General features: G+C 35.6%; 1 protein-coding gene and 1 long non-coding RNA gene across 2 annotated transcripts; both read left to right on the top strand.

Annotated features, from left to right (window-relative positions):
- Nucleotides 1-4306: 4306 nt before the first annotated feature.
- LOC105033235 (tubulin beta-5 chain) lies at nucleotides 4307-8776 on the top strand. The gene is made up of 3 exons (XM_010907949.4): nucleotides 4307-4857; nucleotides 7253-7522; nucleotides 7813-8776. Exons 1-3 carry the CDS (start codon nucleotides 4464-4466, stop codon nucleotides 8478-8480), a joined length of 1332 nt encoding a protein of 443 aa, XP_010906251.1. The 5' UTR covers nucleotides 4307-4463; the 3' UTR covers nucleotides 8481-8776.
- A 362-nt stretch (nucleotides 8777-9138) lies between these two features.
- LOC140855409 (uncharacterized) lies at nucleotides 9139-10169 on the top strand. The gene is made up of 3 exons (XR_012138344.1): nucleotides 9139-9645; nucleotides 9728-9794; nucleotides 9983-10169. It is a non-coding gene; the product is annotated as an uncharacterized lncRNA (long non-coding RNA).
- The last annotated feature ends 2468 nt before the right edge of the window (nucleotides 10170-12637 follow it).

Here is a 12637-nt window from a genome sequence, read left to right as displayed (position 1 = left end):
AAATCTATGACAAAATCAAAATAAAATATATAGTTACTAATTATTTTATTGTTTCAAAAAATTTACATAATAAATGCATCATATCATCAACAAATAGGTACAGAGATTCTATCCCATTCGAAAATTGCATTAATTCTATAGGTTAATTACATTAATCAAATGATACGCAAAAAGGATCAAAAAAATTTCGATAGCATTTTTCCTTAGTTCTCCCCATACGACTGAAAATGTGTGAGGAGAACTAAAGAAAAATACTGTCCGAAATTTCTCTCGAACCCTCCACATATTATTCGAATAACGTAATTACCTATAGAATTAAATGCAATTTTCAAACTGTCCAAACTGGACAATCAATTGACTAATGTATATATTTTATGGTACCCGTACAAAAATATATAATCAAATATATATTTATACGGATATCGTAGAATATCCTACATTGTCAACTGACAGATCTACGTTTTCATGAAATGTAATATTTTAAAATTTTAAATTATGATTGAATCAAAATTTAAAATAAATCTTAATCTAATGAGAAAAATAAAAAATAATGAATAAAAATAAAAATTAAAAAGACTGAAATAGAAGGTGCCGCAGGGCCGTACGGGCCCACCATCGGAGGGCCACCGCCGCGGATCGAAAGAGAAGGGCATCACAGGGCTGCACGGACCCATCACCGGAGGGCCACCGGGCTCGCCACTGAGGTCCACCGGGGCCCGCCGTCGTGAATCGAAAGAGAAGGTGCCGCAGGCGCCGGCCCACCGTCGGAGGGCCACCAGGGCCCGCCACCGCCCGTCGTCAGGGCCGCTGCAGGGGCCTGCCGTGGCCCATTGCTGGGGTGCCGTCGGGGCCCACTGTGGGGAGCCGCCGTCGGGCTACTGTCGGGGCCCGCCACCTGCCGTCGGCCGTCTGTCGCCATCGACCAAGGAAAAAGAGGGAGAGAAAGAGAGAGGAAGAGGAGAGGAGGGGGCCGGCCAAGGGAAGGAGGTCGGGGCCACCGCGGGGGGCCGCCGTCGGGGCGCGCCGACCCGCCGCCGGCCCTCTGTCGTCGATGGCCAAGGAAAAAAAGGGAGAGAGAGAGAGGAAAAGGGAGAGGAGGGGCCGGCCAAGGAAGGGGGCCGGGCCCGCCGCCGGCCCTCTGTCGTCGGTGCCAAGGAAAAAGAGGGAGAGAGAGAGAGAAGAAGAGGGAGAGAGAGACAGGAAGAAAGGAGGGGCCGGCCAAGGGAAGGGAGGGGGGCCGCCGTCGGGGCGCGCCGGCCAGCCACCGGCCCTCTATCGCCGGCGGCCAAGGAAAAAGAGGGAGAGAGAGAGGAAGAGGAAGAGGGAGAGAGGAGAGGAAGAGGAAAGAGAGAGGGAGAGCTCACCACCGCTGTGAGGTCGCCGCCGTGCCGTCGGAGAGGAGAAAATGCTGGAGATAGCCGGAGAAGAGGAGAAGAAGGAGAGAGGGGTTTTTTTTTTGGAATTTAAGCTTCAAAAATCCAAAGGAAATGGCATTTTCAAAAACGCCATTCCCTTTGGCATTTTTCTCCATTTTTTTTTATAGTTTTTTTAATTTTTTATTTTCTTTACTTATTTTATGTGATTTTTTAATAAATAAAATTAATTTAAAATGGGCATAGTAATTTGAAATGATAATTGCTTATTTGAATTAAAGTTAAAATTTTTTTAAGTAACAATTATAAATTTTATTTTTTATCATTTTTTATTTGAATTATAATTAGAATTTTTAATTTTTTAAATTTAAAATTATAATTTTTATTTTTAAATTAAAATTATAATTTCTATTTTTTCTATTCAATTCTTTTCCTTTTTTCTTTTTTATGATATTTTTTATTTTTTTACACCAATTTTTTTCTTTTTTCAGATATTTTTTTAAAAAAATAATTTGAAATGGTGAAAGTAATTTGAAATGATATTTTTTATTTTTATTAAAGTTAAAATTTTAATTTTTTTTTAAATTTTAATTTATAATTTTTATTTTTTATCACATTTTTTTTCACTTTTCGTATGGCATTTTTTTCTTTTATTTTTTTGAATTCAAATTAAAATTTTAAATTTTTTATAACTTAAAATTATAATTTTTATTTTTTTTCTCATTTTACCATTTTTTTCTTCTTTTATAAAATTTTTTTTGAGGTATTTTTTTATTTGTTTGGAATATTTTTTAAAAATATGAATTTAAAATGAGAAAAGTAATTTGAAATGATGTCTTTTATTTTAACTAAAATTAAAAATTTTATTTTAATTAAAATTAAAAATTTTATTTCTTTTAAATTTAAAATTATAATTTTTATTTTTTTATTTTTTTAAATTTTTGACTTTTTATGGCACTTTTATTTTTTTAATTTTTATTTTTTGAATATTTTTTTTTAAAAATTAATTTGAAACGGGAAAACTAATTTGAAATAATGATTTTTATTTGAATTAAAATTTAAATTTTAATTTTTTAAAATTTAAAATTTTATTTTTATTTTTTTCTCATTTCTTTCTTATTTTTCTTTTTTATGGTATTCTTTATTTTTTAAATTTTTAAGTTTTTTAGATATTTTTTTTAAAAATTAATTTTAAATGGATAAAATAATTTAAAATTATCTTTTTTATTTGAATTAGAATTAAATTTTTATTTTTTAAAATTTATTTAAATTATAATTTTTTATTTTTTTTCTCAATTTTTCCTCATTTTTTCTTCTTTAATGATATTTTTTAAAAAAATTAATTTTATGGTATTTTTTATTTTATGCTATTTTTTAATATTTTTTTTGAGATATTTTTTTAAAAATTAATTTTTAAATAATTTTTGAATTATAATTTCTATTTCTTTTCGTTCTTTATTTAATGATATTTTTAATTTTTTTTACACCAATTTTTTTCAGATATTTTTTTAAAAAGATAATTTGAAATGGAGATACTAATTTTAAATGATATTTTTTTTATCAAAATTAAAAATTTTATTTTTTTATAAATTTTTTTTTTAATTTTTTTTTATTTTTTTTCATTTTTTTTGGAGGAAAAAATGTCAAATAAAATGATATTTTTAAAAATACCATATTATTTGATATTTTTTTTTTAATTTTTTTTACGTGATCTACGTAAAATAATAGAGGGTGATATGACCATAATAAAATGCCATTCAAAATGACGTTTTATCGATTTCGCATCATTCTGATAAATAAATTAAAAATTAAATTATTTAAATAAATAAATTTTTTTATATTAATTAAAAAAAACTCCCAAGATGCTACTCCCGGCGCCTAAGATTTATACGTAGAAGCACGGACCAACATCCTTCAAACCTCACCTTTTGCCACTTGCTTTAACAAAATTCCATAGTATTACAAGTTTTTCGTACTTGGTCCAATAATTATTAGTATGTCACAAAGCACTGTCTCTAGCATATAAGCTTCTCATACATTTCACAAAGCAATCACCAGTAGCAATTAACAACAATTACACCTACAGCCTTGACCTGACTTTACCTAGCTTGTTAGGGCTACAACCAAATAGTAAAGTTTGTTTTTGGCATGACTTGAGCATCCTGACCACATAATTACCTAACAACAACACTAGTTTTCGAGCCAAACTATTTGGGCTGTTTTGCTTTTCTTTTTTTAAATAAAATAAATTACAAAAATTCTTCAAAATTTAGAGATAAATTATATTTATATTTAATAATTTAAAAAATCTATATTTATCCTCCTGAGTTATATTTTTAATCTAATACTTTAACTCATAATCTAACAGAGTGTCAATCAATCTGTTAATCTTAAATGGGATCTAAATTGACATATGAGAAAAATTTTAAAAATGATCAAAATAGCATTAAATGATATAACATCTATTCAAAAATACGAAAAAAATTATGCATCATTTTTTCTTTTTGAAGATGATTTTGATTTTTTACATGAGGTAGATAATTTTATTGATATCACTCATTTAACTAATTTAATATAAATTTTACAAACTATTGTATGTAACTGTATAGACCTGAATCTTAGAAAGGTTTTATAATTTATTATTATTATAATTTTTTTTTTAATGAAAATCTAGGGTGCATGCTGTTATCCTCAAACTGGTGAAAGTTTAGGTAGGTTCACGGGAGGTCCAGCTTGGAGCGACCACACCATTTTTCCGTACAGCCGACTCACACCATTTCTGTAAACGACACCGTAACGGTTTTCCTCGCGACCGTCCGTTCCAGCGAAGCATTCCCTGGATCCCCTCACCGTAAGTGCTCACTCCCTCCCATCCAACGCATCATGCGCGCGAGATACCCAGTCAATAGGCTGCGATATAAACGGGGAGCGAGGGTTTGGGGAGCACACCGCCCACCCGTCATATAAAAGCCCTAGCTAATCTCTCCTCCGCTCCCACCCATCCTACCCGTCCTCCTCTCGCCGCCGCCACCTTTTCGCCGGAATCCTAGCCGGAGACCCACAGGACGAGGGCTGCGCTCGGAGGAGAAGATGAGGGAGATCCTCCACGTCCAGGGCGGGCAATGCGGGAACCAGATCGGGGCCAAGTTCTGGGAGGTGATCTGCGACGAGCACGGGATCGACCACACCGGCAAGTACTCCGGCGACTCCGACCTCCAGCTTGAGCGTATCAACGTCTACTACAATGAGGCCAGCGGCGGGCGCTATGTCCCCAGGGCGGTGCTCATGGATCTGGAGCCCGGGACCATGGATTCCGTGAGATCCGGCCCCTTCGGCCAGATCTTCCGGCCGGACAACTTCGTCTTCGGCCAGTCTGGGGCTGGCAACAACTGGGCCAAGGGGCACTACACCGAGGGCGCCGAGCTTATCGACTCCGTTCTTGATGTGGTCCGCAAGGAGGCGGAGAACTGCGACTGCTTGCAAGGTTTGTGGTTTGAAATGGAGAATACTAGGGTTTCTGTTCGTTTTCTTGCTGATGTCGTTCAAGATTTCGTTTTAGTAGCATTTTGTAAGACTTTTATGTGTTTTTCTTTGATTTTTCCGCATATTATCTGATATGTTGTTAATTTGGTTTTGCGATGTAATTTACATATGGTTAGATGTATTTGTGTTATTTGTCTCATTGAAGGTTATTAGGAATTTTGATATATTTCTTTAATTTATCCTTTCTTTAGATATTAGTTTTTGTTGTATATGATATTTGAATGCTAATTATCCTGTTCTTTCCAAAAAAAAAAAATCCTGCCTCCAATGATATTATTGTGTCAGGATTACTGCTTCTTGAAATCTGAATTTCCTTTTATATGGAAGCTTAGCCTATAATCTAAGAATCACGACTTGCAAGTTTGACATTCATGTTTTCTCCACATTGTGATCTTTTAAGTTGCTTCTTCTTAGATTATTCCTCTGCTCAATCTTGTTATTTACTTACATTGTTAGTTCATATATAATTGTAGAAGTTTTGCGTCCCTATTTTCTGATGGCTAGCTAATATTTTTTGTCAAACTAATTTGATTGATTCATTTTTTCTTTTAATGTTTATTTCTCTTCTTTGTTGAATCTTCATATTTTAGTTTTAATGTTAAAGTGCCAACCAGGATTCATCTCGATGTGGGCCAACCCATCTAATGTTTAGGTTGTATGGTCTATTATGAGGTAAGTGATTTTTGTGTTAATGAGATGCTATTTAACCATTTTCGGAGCGGTACAATACTATTCTTTGGTTGGCAGCTGGAAACTTATGGTAGCTCTATTCTGTCACCATAGATCTTTCATCCACATCCGAGTGAGATTTATAGTTTGTGCATCCTTCATGGAGATAGAAACTCCCCAAGTGGGTGTGAGGGTGATGTGAACTACGTATAAAATGTATAGGTCTTTCTATTCATTGGTTAGATGAAAATGAATTGTGGGTGGAGATTGTTATGATTCAGATTCTTACTTACATATGTTTTTCAATGTTTTGTATCTGGGTTGGCAAGTTTAATCGATGAGTGTGTAGACAATCATATAAATACAAAATTTTATGGTACTTTATTGTCCAGATCTTTGCCTGAACTCTGCTCTGTTATTGTGATTATTTTTTATGGAACTTAAGGGGTAAAATATGTTAATGATCTTGGACTGATGGTGTGTTTTATAGTCCATTGGTAATATCTTATATTTGCAAGTATTTGGGTGGACATTGGTTTAAATGTGTAGTATTGGATCGTCATGAGGTAGCTTTGATCTGCGTGGGTGGTTAAATTTCCAAGTACGCAACATATGTGATCTTGTAGTGTCTATGTTCTTTCTCTTTGACCCATGATTGCAATCCCAGTATCTTTAGTTTATTAAAAAATGAGCACGACAAAATAATAATAGTAGTTCTTTGTATTTATCATCAAGTATTTAAACCATGCTTTAGTGTGTATTTCTATACAAGGTGGCATGTACTACAACATCTTATGGGTGCATCTGTGTTTACTGGTTTGATATGGCCTTTCTACAGTTGCTTTACATGTTCATTTGTCAGAAAAGTCCTATTAGTAACTAAACATCTGAGATTCAAAGGAAATCCCCTATCATAGCTCATCTGGTACTTTGTTGTTACCCTTGAACGTTTGTTTCAGATTCTTGCAAAGAGTGTAATGGCTATAGTTTGAAAGTGCAGTGACTACTAATTTAGTGGCTCGGAGGAAGGTTGTGATCATATATTTTAACATATGTTTTTATGCTGGTCTTCAGATTTCTTGGGAATTGGTAAGTAATTCTTCTCAGAAATAGGGATTTGATAGTAAGCAATAAATATTGCATATTTTAAGATGGATTTGGACACACAGTTACGCTTGAAACTATCTTCAAGGAATTTAAGCTTAGTTGAGCAGAGTAAGGCATAATCAGATGAGGCTTTGTAAATCATGATCAGATTATTCCTGTCTGTAGATGCATAGAGCCTTATGAACTCATGACATGTTTCTCTTTTATCCTTCTTCAGCTATTCCTGCATTTAGATGATTAAGTTGGACTTTATATTGATTAGGTTATTATAGTATGGAAGGGTTGCATGCATCTCAAGATATATGTGGCCTTTTTTATTATGGAAAAGCAAATGTGGTTTCTGACTCTTATATACAAGGAATGTTTTGAGCCAATGCGGTGCATTTTGTTATCTTTTCAAATTTTTCTAGTACACCATGGTGCAATTGTGGTCTGCTTTGTCCCCTGTGCCGCACGCCCCTCCCCCCGCACCCACCAACAAACATAACAAAAATAAAACAAAAATAGACAGTTAGCATTTTAAAGAATGTTGTTGTTTATCTGTTTGATTGCCTTTACAGGATTCCAAGTATGCCATTCTTTGGGAGGAGGCACTGGATCTGGCATGGGCACGCTTCTTATTTCTAAAATCAGAGAGGAGTACCCAGATCGGATGATGTTGACATTCTCAGTTTTCCCATCACCCAAGGTCTCTGACACAGTTGTGGAGCCATACAATGCCACACTTTCTGTTCATCAACTTGTTGAGAATGCTGATGAATGTATGGTCCTTGACAATGAAGCTCTCTACGATATCTGCTTCCGCACTCTCAAGCTTGCCACTCCTACCTGTAGGTCATGTTTCTTTTATTTCTTTTCCTTTTTCTTTCACTGCTCAAACTCTGATGTTATTTTTTGAGAATTTGGATGGTTTAATTAGAAATGATAAAAAGTGCTGAATTAGAATTATAATTTTTTTATTGTATCCTGTATTGGATTGCTTTAGACTTCCAACTCCAATGTGAATTGCCACCTCGGGTTGGTTGATTGGAGCATTCTGCTTACAATATAAATCTGTCATAGTTATTTCTTGTTCTTTGATGGTCTTAAAGCCTTGTTTTTTTGCTTCTCTTGGGCACAGTTGGTGATCTAAATCATCTCATCTCTGCTACCATGAGCGGTGTAACCTGTTGCCTAAGGTTCCCAGGTCAGCTCAATTCTGACCTCAGAAAGCTTGCAGTTAACTTGATCCCTTTCCCCCGGCTTCACTTCTTCATGGTGGGGTTTGCGCCTTTAACCTCTAGAGGCTCCCAGCAGTACCGTGCCCTCACCGTTCCTGAGCTGACTCAGCAAATGTGGGATGCTAAGAATATGATGTGCGCTGCTGACCCACGGCATGGCCGCTACCTCACAGCTTCAGCCATGTTCCGTGGGAAGATGAGCACAAAAGAAGTGGATGAACAAATGATCAATGTGCAGAACAAGAACTCATCCTACTTTGTTGAGTGGATTCCTAACAATGTCAAATCCAGTGTGTGTGACATCCCACCAAAGGGGCTGAAGATGGCGTCCACATTCATTGGGAACTCAACTTCCATCCAGGAGATGTTCCGCAGGGTAAGTGAGCAGTTCACAGCTATGTTCAGGAGGAAAGCTTTCTTGCACTGGTACACTGGTGAGGGAATGGATGAGATGGAGTTTACCGAGGCTGAAAGCAATATGAATGATTTGGTGGCTGAGTACCAGCAGTACCAGGATGCAACAGCTGAAGAAGAGTACGAGGAAGAGGAAGAGGAAGAAATGGCCTGAGGCTTATATCACATATTTCTGACAATTTTCAGTTCAGGTTGCTTTGCCATGGTTTGGTATGTTGTGATATGAGAAACACTTTTCTGTCTGTATGCATTTTGTGACTCTATGAATGTATTGCTTGTGATTTCTGGGCCCGGAGTTGTATGAGCATTACATTTTATCATTGCTTTCTTTTTGCTGTACAATCTGTGCTATGGACCTGTGTCCTGATTTTGTTTAGGCACACATTTTGACATCTCATGTTTGGAAATTGGTTGTCATTATGATAATGTTTTAGCTTTTTACCAAGTTAATATCTATGCCTGCATCAGATAAGCAAGTATTGGCTATTGTTGCATAAATTTTTCTTATTTTCTTGTTTGCTATTTTCCTTGAGTGCAAGATGCTTGTGTGGTCTAGAAGGAGCAGCCATGGGACCACCACTGGTGAAAATTCCAATATGGCAATCCTACTAGGCTGCATAAATTCTTCAATTTGAGCAATTTATGATCTGCTGCATTGGATAGATATGTTGATCATCATTTTCTAGCGGATGCTATGTTACAGGCATGGACAACAGAAAACCAATGTTTTTAAAATCAGATCGAACTTGTCTGTTTGACCGGTTTAATCGGTGACCACTTGCTTGCCTGGTCTGGTTCGAAGAATATTCTAGAAGCATCGAATGAAGTGGTCATGATCAGTGGGTTTGGTCTGGTTTGACTATTGTTTTTGAACTCAAAATTGAGCCAGGAATTTTGAGTTTCGACCCAAGCTGAGACGTTTTCTTTTCGTCGGGTTCGTGGGTTTTCTTCTTTAGCCGAGACCCTAAGCAATTTTTTTTTTCCTCCTATCTGGTCTTTTGGTTGCCCCTCTCCGATTGTCTTCTCTTCGATGGATGTCGATGAAGCTGATACACTGTGTTTGAAGGCGAGGCTCGGCAGTAATATTCTTTCCCTCTCTCTTCTCCCCTTTTTCCCACTCTCCTTCTCCCACTTTCCTAGCCTCCTCTCTTGCTGTGGCTTGCCCGGCCCCCCCTCTCTCTCCCTCCTCTTTCTTGGGCCGGGCATCTGCTAGGATTTCCTTCTTATTCGTTCACTGCCCCCTTGTTTGGGCCAGATTTGGGCTATTTTCCACTCCATCGGGTTTGGCTGGTCGACCACGGAGGTCTCAGGTTTGGCAGGTCGGTACACTGCTTTAAAATATTCTTTATTGTTGGCAATGTAAAGCTAACAAAGATGCTTGGTTCTGTCATCGGAGGACAGGAGTTTGGTCTTATCCCATTGAGTGTGGCTACTTGGGGACCCTTTCTACCGACCAATTTGGACAAAGGTACCGTAGCTCAACAAGATTTTGCAAGTGAAACGAATGTAATTGGAAGGTTTGGCTTTTGTAAAAAGCCTACTTCATTTGTTGTTCATATTTATCTTTGCTCTGGTTAAGATGCAGCAGTGTCTAATGGTTAAATTGAATGATATCATGTAAAGTCCTTTCTGAAATATCTAATCCCCATAATGCAGGTCTGCTGTGACAGCCACTTAGATGGTGGCTGTCATGTTCAATATGCACATGGAGCCCTTGCATCTGGTCTTAAGCTTGGCTCCTTCAGTCCTTCTAATATTTGTTATGTATTCTCTACGCATTGTTCTTGCTATAAATTTGGAACTTGGCATTGTAATGTTGCAGTGGATCATATAATCATCTTGATTTAAAATTTCTCGTTATATTGTTTCTGAATCCTGAATGCTGTGATGGGGAAACATACACATTTTATGTAAGATTTGGCTTTCTTTCCAAGCCATGTTGTTCATCTTACCTTGGAATCTTATTCTGGTTCCACCTTCCTCTCAAATTAAGTGGATCCATGTTTCACCACCAGCTTTGCTACCATATTCCATATTCCATATTTCCATCAGAAGTATTCTGTATTGATGTCATGTGTCTTGGCATGTTTTCGTCTCTTATTTTTCTTTGCCGTACCGTCTCGAGATGGAAGCTACAATACCTTTTTGCAATTAATGTTTCTTTCTCATTTTTTATGATGCTACCATGTTGAATTTTGAGAAAAATATTCAAAAATATAAAGACCATGATGAGATAAGTCATTACGATATGTATCAAGTGGAAGTACAGTGATGTATGCAGCTGAGGCATCCTAATAGATCAAAAAATTTAAATCTTGTCCCTACACTATCTAATCAATCTGAATCAGGCACTCATCGTCTATTTTCATTATTCAATTATTTGACATCATGAAAAAAATCAAAAGCTTTGCCCTACCCCTCTATCTATTCAAGGGATGGAAAGGTAGAGCCGCTGATATCCCTTTCAATCAAGAATTGAAGGTCCTACTATGCAAAGCGTAAAGGAACCACACCAAATTATCTCGAATTCGGTAGTTAAACTCTACTGCGATGATGATATTATAGGAGAGATCCTATAAAAAAATAACTCGACATCAGAATAATAAAAAGTTTAACATCTCTTATTTAAATTTTTAAATATTTTTTAATTAAAAAATATAAAAATTTAAAATGCAAAGATCATATTACTCAAAATCCCGGTTATCTTTTCATGGCAAATGGAAGATACTGCACTATGTGAAAGAGTCCAACCAGACCTAGAATCACTGGCTTACGGTGGCAGCAGGTATGCACCATGCATTAAGATGGCAATACACTACTTTCATTGTCTTCTACATGCCTGCCTTAACAATCTCCAGTTGTATGAAAAACTGTTAAACAGCTCTATCTTACCTGATCGATAATCAAAGTAGATAATCGGTAGGGATGGCAATGAGTAGGATTTGGATTAGATATTATACTACCCATCCTCAAATCCGAACTTAATACTCTATATCCAAATCCTATCCGATACCCGATCGGATAAAAAAAAGATACCCATTTTCATACCCAATGAGTTTGGGGATACCCATAGGTAACCAATTTCTTCATATCCAATCCATACCCACCCCATGCCTATCCCATACCCAAAAAAAATAAACAATCAAAATAATTTTATGCATATTATCAATTAAAACAAAATTATCAATTCAATATAGAACATAATTTATAGATCCAGATTTATAGAAATCAAACATAGAAATAAAATTATAATTCAACATAAAACATATAAATAACTAAAATAATTTTATGCATATTATCAACTAAAACAAAATTTTCAAAACAAAATTATAAACATATATATTTGGGTATGGGTTCGGATATTACACATATCCATAGGTTCGAATCGGGTTCAAATTCAGATTTGAATAGAAAACAACACTATCCATATCCTATCTATATTCGTACTATAGTTTTCGGATTTTATCCAAATCCGAATCTAAATTTGGTCAAACTCTATTTTTTGAGTTTGATCAAATTTGGGTAGGATACATACCTATCGGATCGAGTCGATTTTGCCATCCTTAATAATTGGAGTACTTCTTTAGATAACATTGAAGGATATGCATATAATGATTGAATTTGAATTTGAATATTGTATGTGGACTCCAATGGGATGATATATTTGCATGTGGATTTGGACTTTGAGGACATCGTTAGAATCATGATTTATGAATTGGTTAGGAGTTATTATATTGAACTATATTTATATTATTTTAGTTTATTTGTATTAATTTGGTGTACATTAATTAAAAAATAAGCTAAAAAATACTTTTTTTTTTCTTTGCTAATTTTTCCTTTAAGTTTTTTTTTTAAAAAAAAATTTGAAAAATAAAATATAATTGTAATGTTATAGTGATATCTTTTTGACACTGCTGCTTGGACCGATCCAACTCAAGCTAGGAACCAAATAGTTTATCAGTTCGCTATGTGTTCTAGTTTTAAAAATATAGCAGAAAACAGCATGTTGGTTCATTATTTGGCGCCATGGCCCTGCATCAAACATGGTCGCTGATGCATAAAGTAATACTAGTACCCACCTTCAATCAAAATATTAATACCCACCCTAGCAGCTATAGATATGAAGTTTAACTGGTAATTTCTTTCTAATATCTTGAGCGTTTGAGATTATCTTCCCAAAACTATTAAGAGATGTTTGAGGGCAAGCGGAGGACTGTAACCAAGCTAAGTGAACTAGATCGAGCTCAAGCTCGTGTCAGCTAATTTTATAATTGAGCCAAGCAAATCTCTAGGTGAACTTTGAGCTGTTCA

This window comes from Elaeis guineensis, chromosome 2 (genome assembly GCF_000442705.2).
Source record: "Elaeis guineensis isolate ETL-2024a chromosome 2, EG11, whole genome shotgun sequence".
NCBI lineage: Eukaryota > Viridiplantae > Streptophyta > Magnoliopsida > Arecales > Arecaceae > Elaeis > Elaeis guineensis.
This window is presented reverse-complemented; position numbering and strand designations above follow the sequence as displayed.

Coding starts and splice junctions, on each gene's coding strand:
- LOC105033235 (XM_010907949.4), top strand. CDS start 4,464: ATGAGGGAGATCCTCCACGTCCAGGGCGGGCAATGCGGGAACCAGATC. Junction 4,858..7,252: donor GAACTGCGACTGCTTGCAAG/GTTTGTGGTTTG, acceptor TTGCCTTTACAG/GATTCCAAGTATGCCATTCT. Junction 7,523..7,812: donor CAAGCTTGCCACTCCTACCT/GTAGGTCATGTT, acceptor TCTTGGGCACAG/TTGGTGATCTAAATCATCTC.